Genomic DNA, 17,253 nt, shown 5'->3' with positions numbered 1-17,253 from the left:
ACCAGAAAACAACTTTGTAGCAGTATTGACTTTACCTCTGTAAAAACAGACTCATCAAAATCGAGGTACAGAACAGAGTACATTATCTCTAAAGTGAACGTTAACTGGGGTATTAAACCTAGAAAAAAGTGAGCATTCCCCTTCCAGGACCAGGAATTCAGTGCCCTTGGCACTGTTTTGTCAGAACCCACAGTCACGGGAACAGGATGAGGATTAGGGATCACTCACTTGGATGGGAAATGGCCAACAGTACTATGTCCCAGGGGTTGGTTTAAGTGTGTATTATGAAATGTCCAATTTACAGATGCCATGAGGCCTGAGAAGTCAGAGAAGCAGCAGGTTCAAAAAGCGTACCATCGATGGAAATTATGGCCAAAAGGGATAAGGTCTAGAAGTCACTGGAGATTATTCTGCTCCCACAAGGGTCTCCTCCTTCCCCTAAAAGCCTGAAATACTACTTAGCTGTCATATGATACTTGGCTGTACTCTTGGCTGTATTCAAAAGTCCCCGTTGAAGGCATCTATGTTATGTGTCCACCACAGAGCCCTGCACATCAAGGCTCTTTGGTGTCTGAATGAAGGAATGTGGTTTTAGACAAGTTACCAAAGCAGAGGAGTCAAGGTGGGGTTTTTTTTTGGTTGGGTTGGGTTTTTTTTTTTTTTTTTTCATTTTTATCCTACTTTTGTCCTTATACAAATCTGGACATTATATGCAATCTTATCACTGCATATTAACACGTTGTGTACGGATCACGAGAATCTTCACAAGGGATTTAAACCCCGCCGTACACAACATGTTAAGAATAGAACTATACAGAGAAAGCTCTGGTAAGAGCAAATGAAATATGGGGACAAACTTGTGAAATTAGGCTGAAAGATATTTACCTTGAAAACATGAAGACTTAGCGAAGATATTTCTAGTCTACTAAACTATGAATATTATAGATAAGGAAGACTAGTTTACCATAAATATATTGTCAAATAATAATGTGATTCAATTTCAGCTATGTTCCTAAAAGACACAGTTTTTGAAACATAAGACAGTCAAATATTTCCTGAATTAAACTGAAAGTATAATCCTCACTTTGAGATGACTACAATTCAGTTATAAATGAAAATTTACTAGAGGATTTAAAGAATACTTATTTTATCTACCACCTTTATTACTTATCAAATATTTACTACATCTAAAACCAATTTAGCAGTAGTTAAATATCTACTACCCATGTGTTTAGCTTAAGACTCGTTAAATTAAAATCTATTTGTGGCAAATATTCACACGAACCAAGAAAAAAAAAAAGATTTCCAGATTTTTATTTCTGGAACTGTACACCAGGTATTAAAGTACAACAAATACAAAATAATGCTCAAAAAAATCAGTGTTTATGTACAAATATTAAAATCAATACAACAATAGCAACTTCCTCTTGAACATCTGATACTAAAACCTGTTCTGATTGTCACTAATTAATCTCATACAGGGTACTTACTTCAAACTGGGACCATTGGAATCACTGGTTATCTAAGAGGAATTTTAATATCTACCATATTTAACAATAAAACTAATAGTTTCCTCCTTTTAGTGAAAAAATTAAGAACTTTTTAAAAAACATAGTAATGTCAATATTTTTATAAATTATTTCAATTTCCATTTGTAGACAATGTGCTTTGAAACTCTGGGCAAACAATCTCCTTGGTGGTCAGGTTTATTCATTAGTTTACATTCAAAGTTGAAATATTCACTAGAGACTTTGGTTAAATTAAATAGTATCACTATGCTCTATTAGATCTGATGTTCTCAAATATTTATGACCCTCAATTTTAAAAATTAAAAAGGAAACAATTGCACAATTCTTTGACCTAATTGTACACACTTTAGTATTGTTTAAACAGTATTCTACATCCTTCAAGTAAATTCAGCAGTTGACCATGACAAGAGGAAAACTGAACATTTAAAAAGCTAGCATGAAAAAGATGAAGTACGACTAATAAAAGTATTGCTATAATCACAGCACCAGTTACACTTCTAAATGAATCCGCCGTCCTCTTCAAATTCTCTGTACATAAAAGATACATCAGCCAACACTGCAACTGCTCACCATGGATTTTTGGTTTGTTCATACGAAAATAATGCAGCAAAGGAAAAAAAAGAATTTATCACAGTTTGTTATAAGAATTGTGCTTAACACTTGATAATAAAGGCATTATTGTTTCTTCATGTAATTGCAAATCAGTTATTTGCATGCTCTCAAACGCAATTCTTCTAATAAACGGTAACAAATTCTCTGTTAAGATGCTATACGGAGAGGGAAAAAAACCAGTTAAATCCAGCTTTTAAAAGAAAATTCAATAAATAGCTATTTTACATGGATAAAGTCATAGTGGTACAATTTATGAATGTCACATCAAGCATGCACAAAAATGGTATTATACATGGCAGAAGCAGTCAGAAAATATTGAATTAGATCTAAAAAGATATGAAGAATTTACATATATATACAAAAATCTTGCAAATTATTGCCTCATTTTAACAAGGAATTAAAAGTAAACGTTACCAGCTAGTTAGCACTCTCTAAGAGGCTAAAATCAGATTGGCATTTAAAAATCTATTAAACTAGCTGGAATTTATTTTTCTCTCATATCATTTTCTGGATTTTGGTCAAAAATCTTTATTTAAATAACTAAAGTGTCCATTCAACTTGCTGATAATCAAAACTTTAGATAAGAAACACTGTTTCCACCTTATATCAAGATCCCAGCAATGCATAGATAAACTGAATATATTACTGCATCAGCTACTGAGAATGGGCATGTTCATTTAAGTGCAACTGGTATTACCATTCAGTCATCTTTGTGTAAATTATTTTATACAGACCAGCCACTGTAAACCCAGAGTGAAAATTAAAGTGATAACAATGGACGATTATGGCCAGTATCTTAGTAAATTATAGAAGTTGTACTGATTTTTAACAAAAGAAATAAGGTCAAAGTTTAGCACAACACCACAGCAATAAGAAGCTGACAACTTGGATAAAAATATCTAAAAGCAACATACAGCCCAGGCTACCCATTATTTACTGTGTGCATACAGGAATGCTAGACTTTAGATGTATAAATTAGAGACTGATTTTAAGTTATTAATTTATCTACTTTTGTCCACTGTGCTAACCTACAATTTATAGTAAATGTGCTACTGCGTAAACACTTCAAAGCAATCTTCATTAAAACGCTGCAAAGAAAAACAAGAATACACATCATCCAAAACTAAGGATGTCATTGCAGTTCACAGTTTGTATAATAAATACCCTCCCTTTCCATCACTACTAAGTTTACTACAATCTACCTACTCATCAGCACAACCTTGAAGTGACTTATACTTACAAATATCAGCAATGCAGCCAAACGTTTAAGTTTTTTGCAAAGCAAGACAACTAGTAGAAATTGAAAATTTAATTAAGGCGGTGCAAAAAAAAGTAAAATTCTGTTTTAACTGAAATATAAAAGCAAAGCTTATTATATCCTAATACTGTATTACATATGGTTTGAATTCACGTTGTAACTTAAAGATGCATGTCTATAGAGCCAAAATGGCCAAAGTTTATGACAATGGCTTCTCATTCACAATGTTTGTAATAAAAATAAAAGTGAGTTGGAGATGCATCTGAATGTCTATAACTTTTTAAAACTTAAAAGTGGTAACGTACCATTCTATTTCAGATAGGAACTCACATTTTTCTTGCCAACTGTTCAAGCTAAACAAAATAGTTTAAATATACTTCAAGGTTCTACTGCATTATGTGTAAATCCGGAAGTCCCTCCTAAATATTAACACTTTGAACTGCAGTGCTACAAACAACTTAAGAGGTGTCCCAAAATGTAAACCATTGAGTGGCAACATCCTAGGCTTTGTAGACTGTGCCCGGCCAGTCAACTGCCTCAGGATAAACTAAATTATCAACGACTGGTATGATTTTTACAATTACAATCTTGACAATGGTGGACAAAAACCTCACTGGAATACCACATCTTCAAACGCCAAATTTGTAGCCAATAAATGAAGTTACACAAAAATCTTGCGACAGTAAGATGACTGATTTTGTGTAAGGGAGCCCTGGTCCAGTATTTTCAAACAGGATCCAAGCAAGCGTCTTCATAATTTGCACACAGTTCCTTGTGCTGGCTTCCATAAAGATGGACTTGCTGTTTTGTAAACTGAAGTGCTCTAGTTGAATAACATGAGAGAAGTTTCCATGTTTAAAAAATCTTTGCATGTTTGTGCAGTTTAAAGAAACCTAACCCTGCTTTTAGTTAAGAAAATAAAACCCAAAAATGCTACATTTAGCAGGGATCAGGATCGGTACCTGTAAACATTGTTATTCCACTGCATCCATTACGGCAAAAGGAATTTACACAAGAAGAAGCCACTCCATTCAGTTCAGAACATCTGTGCTGGTTTTGAGCTGGTGGCCTCTGTCTACAGGTTTTAAAATTGGGAGTGAGGGGTGTGGGGAACAGAAAATAGAAAAAGAAGGGAGTGGGGAAGAGGTATTGGGAGATGAGGAGGAGACACGCAGAGCTTAAAGCTGCACCACAGAGTTCAATCTTAGTCCCCAACTCTGCTGATCATAGTTCATTTCCACATTTATGGATTGAAAAATGAAAATACTCTTGATAAATCAAGATATAGTTCTATACATACTGACATCACTGATGTCATAGTGAAAAACGTTCAAACTTCCAGTGAAAGACTAAGCAAACCTGACACTTCCCTCAAGTTTACTGGTACTGCACACCCACGGTTTCTGGGTCCCTCACGCGGGTCACTCAGAGTGAAGGGCAGCATGCTGATGCAGAGTGTGGGCACTGATGAAACCATTGGTCTCACTGGCAGACAGACTGCCAAAGTCAGCCACAGAGACAGCCATTTTGGCACTGGTGATGTGATGTGTGTGATTTTCAAAGTCCACACCCAAATTATTTACAGAAACCTCATTTATAAAGGATTCAGGAACAGCAATGCCCACTTTCAATCTCTTTGCTGGTCTTTCTGACTCTTCACTGCACATGTTCATGGGGTTCAGCTCCGAATGATAAAATCCAGTCTCAAATAAATTAAAACAATCACTTTCCCCATTGCTGGGCAGGGTGAGTAACTCCTCCGTTACAACAGGCACATGATTTACTTGTCCACGGGGTGTGTTGCCCAGTGGAGGAAAGCTATCATCCAAACAATTCACATCCGTGGGGTTGCAGCTGGTTGCTACACTGTTGGTCAAAGCTAAAAAGAAAAAAATAGAAAATGGTTTATAAGTAAATTGTCCTATGTCATGAAACAAGGAGGACACAAGTTTGGGCCAAGCTAAAGAACGCAAAAATATGCCCATTTTACCTGTCAAGTCACTGGCAGTGAAAGAGTTGAGAATGTTCAGCTGTTGATCAGGAATAGGCTCAGGTCGGTTTGAAGTTAAGGCTGAAGAATTTACTGTCCCACCCAGAGCTTCTGTTTCATCTACCAAACGATCCATGTAATCCCTGAAAAACACACCCCAATAATTTTATGACTGCCTATCAGTTACAAATAAAGTTCCTGAAGTCAAGTCCAAGGAACTTACGTAACTCCAGGGTGATGGTTATATCGTTTCTTTCCAAATCTTGTCTGTTGAGCAAAGTAATCATAGCGTTCCGATTTCTTCCACATATAGTAGAATGCTACACATTCAGCAACTGTTCTAGTTCTCACCTAACAAAAAAGAATTGGATTTTTAAAAACAAACCCAACACATTTTTTATTAACTTTTGTTTTATTAGGGATTATTGAGGAACACTGTGTTTTTCCAGGACCTATCAGCTCCAAGTCAAGTCGTTGTTTTCAATCTAGTTGTGGAGGGTGTAGCTCACTGGCCCATGTGGGAATCGAACCGGCGACCTTGGTGGTTGTTATGAGCACTATGCTCTAATCAACTGAGCCAACTGGCCACCCTATTAACTTTTTTTTAACAACACTGTACCTTCAATCCATGGGACATTTTGAAATTATTATGAAATTCTGAACATTTTATTAGTGAAATATCTTTACATTTACACTATTTAATAATGAGGTCTAACTTCAAAAGCCCAAGGTTTTTTACTTAAATCAGAATGTATTAGTTTATAAAATAAATGTAAATCCAGAAATTATCTTACATCTTTACTAAGAATTGTAAAACACTGGCATCCTTTACTTTTCTTTATTTAACTCTGTGATTCTTTCTTACTGCAACAGGGGTCCTTTTTAACCTTTAGGGGTCCATGAATGGGTCTCACTAAAATCTAGTAATCCCTAAAATTATACGCAAATACACTTTTCTGGGAAGGACTGTGGCTTCACCAGACTATCAATGGGTTCCATGATCCAAAAGAGATTAAGAACTCTTAGAAAAGGGATCAGTACTACTGCATCTGGCATTTAAGATGATTAGCTAGCTAAAAGCAGGGTTTTTTCCTCCAACATATATTTGGCTCTTATCGCCAACTGAGTTTAATAAGAACAACAATAATAAAATCTGAGCCTCAACAACTTGGCTTCACATCCAGACTAGTGTTCCTCCAACTATGCACAGCTACGAATATGAGGTCAGACATACAGAGAAAATTCTGTACCTTTGTCTAATAAACACTCCACTGCTTCAGTACCCAATAAGGAAGTTTTAGTGTCTATCCTGACTAGTGAGCATGTTATGACATAAGATAATAATACAGGGACAAGCTTTTTAAACCAAACAATAAAGGATACCTTTCAATAAACATCACTAACTTTAAGTCTTCACAGAGAATATAGGCTTCTTGGGGACAGAGGCCTTTCCTGTCTTATTCACAGATATATCTCTAGTGCTTAAAACAATGTCTGGTAAATAACAGGATTTAATTATTTATGAAATGAATGGATACATTTCACAAGTCATTGTAAAACTGATGTTTTGGGGGCAACCCAGATGTCTTTAACAATCTTTTATCCACTAAATGAAACACTTCATCTTTGGAAAAAAAAAGTTACATTTTCATAAATACAAAAAAGCATGAAACTATTCAATATCATAGTGGAAGGTCTAGATAATGCAATACGACAAGAAAAAGAAATAAAAGCTATATAGATTGAGAAAGATGAAATAAAATTCTGTTCACAGATGATATGATTATCTATACAGAAAGAATCACCAAAAAACTTCCTGGAACTAATAAAGGATTATAGTCAAGGTTGCAGGATACAAAATTAATATGCAAAAATCAATTGCTTTCCTATATATCAACAATGAACAATTGATATTTGAAATTAAAACCACAATACCATTTACATTACCACACTTAAAATTGATACTTAGGCATAAATCTTAACAAAATATGTGCAAGATCTATATAAAGGAAACTACAAAATTCTGATTAAAGAAGAGATAAATAAATAGAAAGACATTCTATATTTATGAGTGGGGAGACTCATTATTGTTAGGATGTCAGTTTTCCCAATTTGATCTATAGGTTTAGTACAATCCTGAACAAAATCCCAGCAAGTTATTTAATAAATATTGACAAACTAATTCTAATGTTAATGTGGAAAGGCAAAAAACCCAGGATAGCCAACACAACATTGAAAGAGAAGAACAAAGTTGAAGGACTGGCTTACAGAACAAATAGATTAACGGAACAGAATAAAGAACCCAGATATAGACCCACCCAAATATAGTCAACTAGGAGTGGCCGGATGGCTCAGTTGGTTAGAGCGCAAGCTCTGAACAACACGGTTGCCGGTTCGATTCCCACATGGGCCAGTGAGCTACATCCTCCATAACTAGATTGAAGACAACGAGCTGCTGCTGAGATTCCAGAGGGGCGGCCGGATGGCTCAGTTGGTTAGAGTGCGAGCTCTTAACAACAAGGTTGCTGGTTTAATTCTCGCATGGGATAATGGGCTGTGCACCCTGCATCTAAAGACTGAAAAAAAATGGCAACTGGACTAAGAGCTGAGCTGTGCCCTCCATGGCTAGATTGAAGGACAACAACTTGGAGCTGATGGGCCCTGGAGAAACACACTGTTCCCCAATATTTCCCAATAAAAAAATTTTAGAAATTAACATATCTTTGACCCAAAAAAATTCAATGAAGAAAGTGTAGTCTTTTCCACAAGTGATGCTAGAACTGGACACCCACATGCAAAAGAAAGGAAAGGAAAGGAAAGGAAAAAGGAAAGGAAAGAGGAAAGGAAAGGGAAGGAAAGGAAAGGAAAGGAAAAATGAAAGGAAAAAGGAAAGGAAAGAAAAGAAAAAGAAATCTAGACACAGACCTCACATTTTTTCACAAAAATTAATTCAAAATGGATAATGGACCTAAATGTAAAATTATAAAGCTCTCAGAAGAAAAACTACATAAGAGAAAATCTAGATGACCTTGAGGATGGTGATGACTTTAGATACAACACTAAAAGCACAATCTATGGAAGAAAAACTGGTACGTTGGACTTCATTAAAATTAAAAACTTCTACTCTGCAAAGGCACTGTTAAAAGGATGAAAAGACAAACCACAGACTGGGAGAAAATATTTGCGAAACATATCTGATAAAGGACCATGATCCAAAACATACAAAGAAATCTTAAAACTCAACAATAAGAAAAAAACACCTGACTAAAAAAATGGGCTAAAGATCTTAACAGGCACCAGAGAAGATATACAGAAGGCAAACGAGCATATGAAAAGATGCTCCACATTATATATCATCAGGGAAATGCAAACTAAAACATCTAGTTATCATGACACACCTATTAGAATGGACAAAATCTAAAACATTGACAACACCAAATGCTGACAAGGATGTGGCAACAGGAACTCTCATTCAGTGCTGGAGGGAATGTGAAATGGTACAGCCACTTTAGAAGACAGTTTATTTCTTACAAAACCAAACATACTCTTAGCATATAATCCAGCAATCCACACCCATTGGTATTTATCCAAAGAAGTGGAAACTTACATCCACAGAAAAGCCTCCACACAGATGTTTACAGCAGCTTTATTCACAATTGCCAAAACCTGAAAGTAACCAAGGTGTCCTCCAATAGGTGAATGGATAAACAAACTGGTACATCCACAGAATGGAATAAAAAAAAATGTGATAAAAAGAAATGAGCTATTAAGCCACGAAAAGACATGGAGAAACCTCAATGCATAATTTCTAAGTCAACGAAGTCAATCTGAAAGACTAGACACTATATGATTCCAACTACATGACATTCTGAAATGGCAAAAATATAGACACAGTAAAAAGCCTGAGGTTAAGGTGGGGTAGAGGGAGGGAGGAAGGAATAGGTTGGAACAGATGGAGCACAGGCATTTTTAGGTCTGTGTAAATATTCTGTATGATACTATAATGGTGGATACATATCTTTATATGTTTGTCAAAACCAACACAAAGAATGAACAGTAATATAAACTACAGAGTTCAGTTAATAACAATTAATTAATGTATTAATATTGGTTCACTAACAAATGTATCACACTAGTGTAAGATATTAATACTAGTGGAAGCTGTGTATGTGCAGGGAGAAGGGGTGTAAGGGAACTCTGCATACTTTCTGATCAATTTTTCTGTAAAGCAAACACTCCTCTAAAAAATGAAGTCTATTAATTAAAAAGAGAAAGGCATAAAATATTGACCTACCCACCTAAATACTTCAGAATCCTATGTTCCTTTAGGATAAAGAAAGATAATAAACTAAGCAAACTTAAATGAAAATCATTCTAAACTGTTAGAATCTACACACATGCACACACACATTTTTATTTTTTAGAGCAGTTTTAGGTTCACAGCAGACTTGAGCAGAAAATACAGAGGTTCCCATATACTTGCTGCTTTCACACATGCACAGGCTCCCCCACCATCAATATCCCCACCAAAATGGTACATTTGTTACAATCAATGAACCCACAGACTCATCTTTATCACCCAAAGTCCGTCATTTACATTAGAGTTCACTCCTGGCACTGTATATTCTATGGGTTTTGACAAATAATGACATGTATCCACCATTACAGTATCATATATAATAATTTCACAGCCCAAAAAATCCTCCGTGCTCTGCCTATTCATCCCTCCCTCCTCACTAACCTTTTCATCCTTCCCTCCTCACTAACCCCGGGAACACTGATCTTTCTACTGCCTCCAGTTTTGCCTTTTCCAGAATCATACAGTAGTTGGAATTATACAGTATGCAGCCTTTTCAAACTGGCTTCTTTAGCTTAGAAATACGCATTTAAGGTTCCTGCATGCCTTTTTGTAGCTGGATAGCTCATTTCTTTTAAGAGCTGAATAATACTACATTATACGGATGTTCCACAGTTTATCCATTCACTTCAAAGGACATCTTAATCACTTGCAAATTTTAGCAATTATGATTAAAGCTGCTATAAACATTTGTGTGAAAGTTTTTGTATAGACATAACTTTTCAACTCCTTTGGGTAATTACCAATAAGTACTACTGCTAGGTTGTATGGTTAAGAGTATGGTTAGTTTTGGAAGAAACTGCCAAACTCTCTCCAAGTGTCTGTACCATTTCGCATTCCCACCAGCAATGAATGAGACTTCCTGCTGTTCCACAGCCTCACCAGTGTTTGATGTTAGAATATCTTTAATTGCTTTTAGTAACCAATGTTTCTTCAGCAACTGCAGTTCTTGCTGCTGAAGAGAAACATTTTTGAGGCCACAAACCTCTGAGTAGTTTAGAAAGAAATCAAAGTCAAGGAAAATGGTAGAAGAGTAAGACTTCCTGAAAAATACAATAAATGCATTTTCTTTAAGTAGATTATGACAATTGTATATGTGAAAAGATATATGAATATATTACCAGCCATCCCACAAGCAGGCTGTGGCATCAATGAGAGCAATAGTGGAAATGTTAGTGGCAGGGAAGCATTAACAAGTGGCTTCCTTTTTTTCTACCCAAGTGACTGGAAAATTAGTTGCTTATATTCACTGCAATTACTAAGCAATTTCTCTGTATTAATTTGCCTAACTTACCTTATTCTTCTGTATAAGATGAAAATCTTTTCCAAAAATCATGAGTGCATGTTCAAAGCTCCGGCATTCTTCTTCCGTCCATGCAGTCATTCCCTCTAAGGAAATTTTAAAATAAAACTCATTGGCCTCAAAACCCTTTTATATGAATCACTGATTTGTTGTCAGTGCATTTTCCCCGTAATACGCCATAAACACACTTTCTCTCTACACGCACGTGCGTGCGCGCACGTTCTATATGTTGGAGATTTCAGTTAGGATTACAAAAAGTAGGCATGCTATAAATCTTTTGAAATCTGTAATACTAAAATATAATCACTGATTATTTTCTCTGCATATGGTGGAATAATTTAATGTTTTTCTATAGTTTATGCTGATTATTTTTCTGGGTGTTTTTTTTTTAACACAATGGGAATATTTTTCTTTTAATTAGAAAAAAGGGTTATTTCCTTTATGGGAAAAAAAGCCTTATTTTGGTCTCACATCAAAACCATAAGTTCTTCAATTAAAGACCATAAATAATCAATATGTATTTATTTAAAGTCAGTTTTCAGTGTTATACTCTGGAAATATAAAGGAAATAAGAAACAGTGCATGCTCTCAAGAGACTTAAATCCTAGTCAACTTCCCAACAAATGCTAATGTTGGTGTACTAAAATAAAATCTACTTGGGCCAGGGGAGACTTGAAGTGCCTCATTCAATGACACTGGGGACTAAGACCCCAAAGCCATTAGTAGTCTCCCATAAAGGTGAAAAATAGTTTGAACTAAAAAAGAAACCAGTAATTTAATTTTTGAGTTATGAGAGCTTAAAATAATTTCAAAGAAGCAGCTTTTAAAAGGAAACATTTCAACAGACTATCTCGACCTGTAAGTTTCAACGTACTGTTTTCAGCTTTTTATTTTTCCAAGCCATTCATATACTAAGTATTAGCTCACTATACATAAACTTAATGGGGCATGCAATCCATTTATGTAATGATAAAAATACTGAAATTAAAGTTAACCATTTTCCTTGAAACACATAAGACAAAACATAAACACTATAAAAATGTTACATAATTACTAAAAATATATTTCTTGCAAAAAATCCAATGGACTATATTATACGTATTTCTTTACATATTTAATCTACTTTCATTTCTGGTCTGATTTTTAAAAATTTTTTTCAATGAAATTATAAAATCATTCTTTTTAATTACTCTGAATATACTGTTATCTCTGGGGTCTGCTTTGTTCTGTAACTCTTTCTTCAAGAAAGTGGAAGTGACAAGGAGGGTAACTAATTTGTATTTGACCACTCTGGTACGTCTAAAAATAGAGGGCAAGAAAAAGGAAAAATTTATTTTCTATGACGATGAACAAAGATCTTACAAAAGTGTTACAGGACTGCTCTGTTTAATCTGATCCTCAAATGACCATCTCTGTCATTTTCCTCTCTTAATCCCAAGTGTTCCTACCTTGAGATGCCTTTCCATTGCAGCAGTACCTTTCAATCGCTTCCTTTATATTATGGTTACACTTGAGAAGTTCATATAATGCCTAGTAGAGAGAGGAAAAAAACTGTTCAATAAAAATAAGCAAAAGTTCATACTTAACAGCATCATTTAAAAACAACAACAACAAAAAAAAACGGTGTGTTTTAAAAGTCCTGACAAATATTGACTGATATGTTCTCTAATTTCAGGATATTTAAGGGTATGTTTACTCAGACATTTAGTCTACATAACTATCCTGGCAGATTGACTCTGGTATCCCGAGTTCACTGTTCATTCTCACCCTACCTCTCAGAAACTATCCAGCAGTATCATCCTTAACTTTTTTTTTTTTGCTAGGCCTCTGAGCTGTGGTAATTCCCCTATTTTGAACTATTTTTCCTAGCTGGGAAAAATTGAAACCATAGTCTTATCTCTTTATCACCTACTTCCTGCTTTTGAGTTTTAATGAACGGGAATAGCAGCAGACCTGGAATAGAAGTATGTGTACTTGAGTCACTAGGTTTATAATGGTCTGTTATTTCCATTTGCTATGAAGGGTGTCATTTTTTAAAAACAGAATTTCTTCCTATTGAATATTTGAAATTATGAATATACTAAATAGAAGCAGACAGAACTCAACTAAAAGTTAAATAATAATCCACCTTCTCAAGTAAGTTTCAAGAAAGGCAAGGATAGCTCAATATCGGTAAACCTATTACTACATCAGTAGTTTAACAATCAATCATTAAAAACAATCTCAACAGCTGCTAAAAAAGCATCTGATAAATTAGTATTCATTTCAAATTTTAAAAAGACAAAAACTAATAGTTATAAGTAGACAGTTACCACCTTACTATAATAAAGATAGCCTATATCGAACAAAGGGCTGGTATTATTCTTAATGTAAAAGCCTCAAATGTATTACCTTCCTTCAAAAGCAGGCCTCATATCACTATTACTACCAAATGTCTCTGAGAGTTATGGTTAATACAGCAAGAAATATAACAGAAATAAGAGATATAACAATGGTAAGGAGGAACAAAAGTATAATTCAATAATGACTTTAAGACTAGAAAACCTAAGAAAAAACTGAAAATCATGTTAGTTTCAAAAGCTCGAGAAAACAAATTTTTAAATATTTCTCTACAATATACAATTATAAATATAACAGAGATCCCATTTACAATACATACACATATTTAAAAGATACTGAGAAATTAATTAGATGAATGTGATTTTCAACAAAAACATTTGAGTGATAAAAAAAAAGTCAAATAAATGGAGTCAGACCATGTTCTTAAAGTATAAGGTTTAATGTTTTAAAGTTACTAATGTTTTAAAGGTACTAATTCTTCCAACGTTAATTTACAGTTTTAATGGAATATCAGTACAGAAACCCAATGGGATTTCTTTTAGACAGCTGATAAAACTACATACTTTGAAGCTCAGCTAGTACGACTTCTCTGTGTTACTTGGGAATTCAAGTTTAAGTCCACCTACCTTGGGTACTCACAAGGTGGCAATAGAGTGAAAAGGTGTGTGAGGGGCAAGATGATGTCAGAGGGCAAAAGGGGACTTCCAAAGGCCTTTAATAGGCAACATCTCACCTCCGCCCCACACAATCAGGAGTGTTCTGCAGCTACAGATACACAGCGCTTAAACAAGTGCTCCTAAGTCAAATTTATACAATCTTAATAAACATTACCTTTAACCACTTCCTGAATGAAGTTCAAGAATAATCCAAAAATACCTTTATTATAAAATCTAAAAGTCTAAGCATAGAGAATGTTTACATAACATTACATAACAGCAGATGGAATATGCAGTCATCAACAATGAGCTATAAAGAATTCTCAGTGGCAAAGGAAAATAAGATTAAGTGATTAACAGAATATAAAATGGTATCTAAAGTAAGGTATGTGTATCGGTACAGAAAAAAAGGCCAGAGATATGAAATATTATAGTGATTATCACTATGTCTCAAGATTTTTTTTAAACCAGTATTTTCCAAGTTTTAAACAACTATCAGAAAAAGATATCCAGTTGACATGGAAGAAATATTTGTATCAAATATAAGAAAACCGGTAAGATACTACCAGTAAACTGCTATTAACAACAGAAGTTGTAGTATACCTGCTCATTATCCCTTGTGTGTGTTCCTGAAGAAATCCTGTCCATTATTTTTTCATTTCCAGTTCTTAATGAGGTCTCAACAAGGTACTCCTTAACTTTGCTCTCCAAAACCACACCAGGACGCCAAAGTAACTGATCTTCATTTTCATATACTGATAAAGAAAATCCCATTAACATGTTAAAAATAGTGAACACACTCAAAGTCATATATACAGACTGTTGTTCCTCTTCCTTGATAGGCTATTCATCGGGACAAGTAACTAACTTTGAGAACACCAGTAATTTCATTATCTGGCAGCTTGAGCTTTTCATTAATAAAGGTTAAAAAAATTTTTTTTAACCTTTATTAAGGGCCAAGTGTTCCAGTGGCTAAAGCAAGTGGCTTTTTTGGTGGTTGGGTTTCAGGATTTACTAACTAATCAGAAGGCTTTTTATGCCTAGTAAAGTCTAATATAAAACTCCATAGTGGTGTCTTATATTCTCGTAATGAGGGGGTAAAAATAACCTGTGTAAATTCTTTAATAAACTCAATGGAATTTTCTATTGAACTCTCAAAATGGCTCTATGAAATGTCTAGAAGTTAAAAATTGACAAACAAAAATAAAAACCAAAATATCTATCAATAATAAAATATCTAAGTATATTTTTCCTTTACTGATTTCCTCCCAAAAGGTGAATTTTTTATTTACAGGAGGCAGCAGATTAATCAAAAATGAAAAATAACAATAAACAATAAGAGGGAATAAACTTTCTACAATCTCTGCAATATAAAGAGGCTGATATACTAATAAGCAAACTATCACTGAAACAGGTCTGTTTTATTAATGCACACATGGCTGCTGCAGTCAAAGCTTCTACCTCACACAATAAATACAGGTGGCCCAAGATTTTTTCCCAGTGCTTCAAGTGCACTCCATTCTTCAAGTGTATAATAAGTACTAAAGATAGTTAACAAAACTAATCTATTGCAAGCTCACTATGTACTAGAGACCATGGTAAGTACTTTATATTCACAACTGTATAGGCAACCATTATCATTCTCGGTGAGCAGGAAAGTTAAAAATAAAGTGTGCCTGTCAAACAGTAAGACTGACTTTTGCGCTAAGATTTTGGAACCAGTTTCTTTTCAATTTGGACAAAACTGAAATAGGTAAAATAGCTTGGGTTTATTCCCTTCAAAAGGTAGAGAAGGAAACCTTCCATCCTGAATGTGTGCATAAAACTGAGACTATTACCTCCATTATGTTTACGCTAAGAACTGACAGGTACTGAGCATGTAATTGGCTCCAAGGGTGTGTGTGGCATTTGGGCGGCAGTGGTGGATAGGCTGGGACATCTGAATAAAATCAGCTACTGTTTGCTTTCCCAGGACAACTGCCTTCCATCACTTTGAAAGCGGTTTAGGGAAACAGTATTGCTAGGGGCTGCCAAGGCTAATGACCCCCAGGGTAGCCAGTCCCCACTTCCTTTAAATAGGGGGTGACCTGACATAGAGGAAAGGAAGAAAGAACTCTGGAAATTTTGTGTTGCTATGCTGTTTTGCCCTCATGACTTCACAGGGACCAACCAATTCATTAGAAAAAAGCCAAATGCACGTGGCCAGATCTACTTGGTTTCCAACTAGGAAGGTATAACTGCATTTTTATTTCCCACCATTTCTCTGCATATTTTCAGAACCAACTATAGTTGGAATCTACCAAAAATGTGAGGAAAAACTAATTACACTTAAGTAGGGGTGTACAACAAAAGAAGCAGAATCCTTATGTTCCACCAACTTCTTCTCTTTCAGGGCAGGGGCAGGAGAATTTCTTCTGGTCTCTTTTTCACTCAAGAGTTTTCTTTCCAAGAGGTTTATAGCTCTAACATTCTCATTATCTCAGGTGATAAGATTCTACCCAATTCTACTGGAGCAGGTTGTAGGCCAAGCAGTTAGTAGCACCTTAAGAGGCACTCCACTATTTCAACAGGTGCTGAGTACACTGGCCAAGAAATACTGTACTGGGAGGGAGGTGATTCTCTGAGTCTCATGATTAGTTTTGATATATTATTTCTAAGTCAGGCCTACATTTTCCCTGACTCTAAATCAATCTTTATACTACCAAGGTTGGTTTATAACTAGATGTTTAAATAAATGTATTAAGGGATAACTTGCCTATCAGATATTATCAAAATCAAAAGCCTTCTTCCTTACCTTTCTCATTGCCATCATACTCTCCAAGATAAGGGGGAATCTCTGCCTGATATTGTAAACCGATCATTATTTCCTACAGGAAAATTTAGAAGTAAAAATAACTTATTATAAAAATAAATATTGGAAAAAGATTTCCAACTCATTAATCAGTTACTATAGGTCAAAAGAAACTTCATCTTACAACAATAAAATTTCCCAAATTATTTCAAAAAATGTTTTAAAAATCTACTTTAATACTTTAGTCCAAATGGTCTATCAAGTTATGATGATGGTTAGTAACTCAATTTACCTTCCTCAAATCTTCAGGTGAGTTACCACTGTCTGTTTCAACATCTTCAACTTCTGATTCCTTATCACCATCACATGTAGTATTTGCTTAAAAGAAGAAAATTAAATTTTAAAAAAGGTTAATAT

General features: G+C 34.8%; 1 protein-coding gene across 4 annotated transcripts in view; it reads right to left on the bottom strand.

Moving 5' to 3' along the window:
* Positions 1-1,297: 1,297 nt before the first annotated feature.
* MIER3 (MIER family member 3) overlaps positions 1,298-17,253 on the bottom strand; it is a 31,941-nt gene continuing 15,985 nt past the window's right edge. For 3 of the 4 annotated variants that reach the window (XM_074328929.1, XM_074328927.1, XM_074328928.1), the window contains 8 exons: positions 17,129-17,214; positions 16,840-16,912; positions 14,649-14,800; positions 12,498-12,579; positions 11,041-11,135; positions 5,613-5,740; positions 5,390-5,532; positions 4,687-5,278 (listed from right to left, as the gene is read on the bottom strand). In XM_074328929.1, coding sequence (XP_074185030.1) covers positions 4,821-5,278; positions 5,390-5,532; positions 5,613-5,740; positions 11,041-11,135; positions 12,498-12,579; positions 14,649-14,800; positions 16,840-16,912; positions 17,129-17,214 — 1,217 coding nt within the window. In that variant the 3' untranslated portion in view covers positions 4,687-4,820. Of the gene's footprint in view, positions 5,279-5,389; positions 5,533-5,612; positions 5,741-11,040; positions 11,136-12,497; positions 12,580-14,648; positions 14,801-16,839; positions 16,913-17,128; positions 17,215-17,253 lie in introns of all 4 variants that reach the window. The other variant, XM_019743287.2, reaches the window with a different exon arrangement.

The sequence above is a fragment of the Rhinolophus sinicus genome, linkage group LG03 (assembly GCF_036562045.2).
Source record: "Rhinolophus sinicus isolate RSC01 linkage group LG03, ASM3656204v1, whole genome shotgun sequence".
NCBI lineage: Eukaryota > Metazoa > Chordata > Mammalia > Chiroptera > Rhinolophidae > Rhinolophus > Rhinolophus sinicus.
This window is presented reverse-complemented; position numbering and strand designations above follow the sequence as displayed.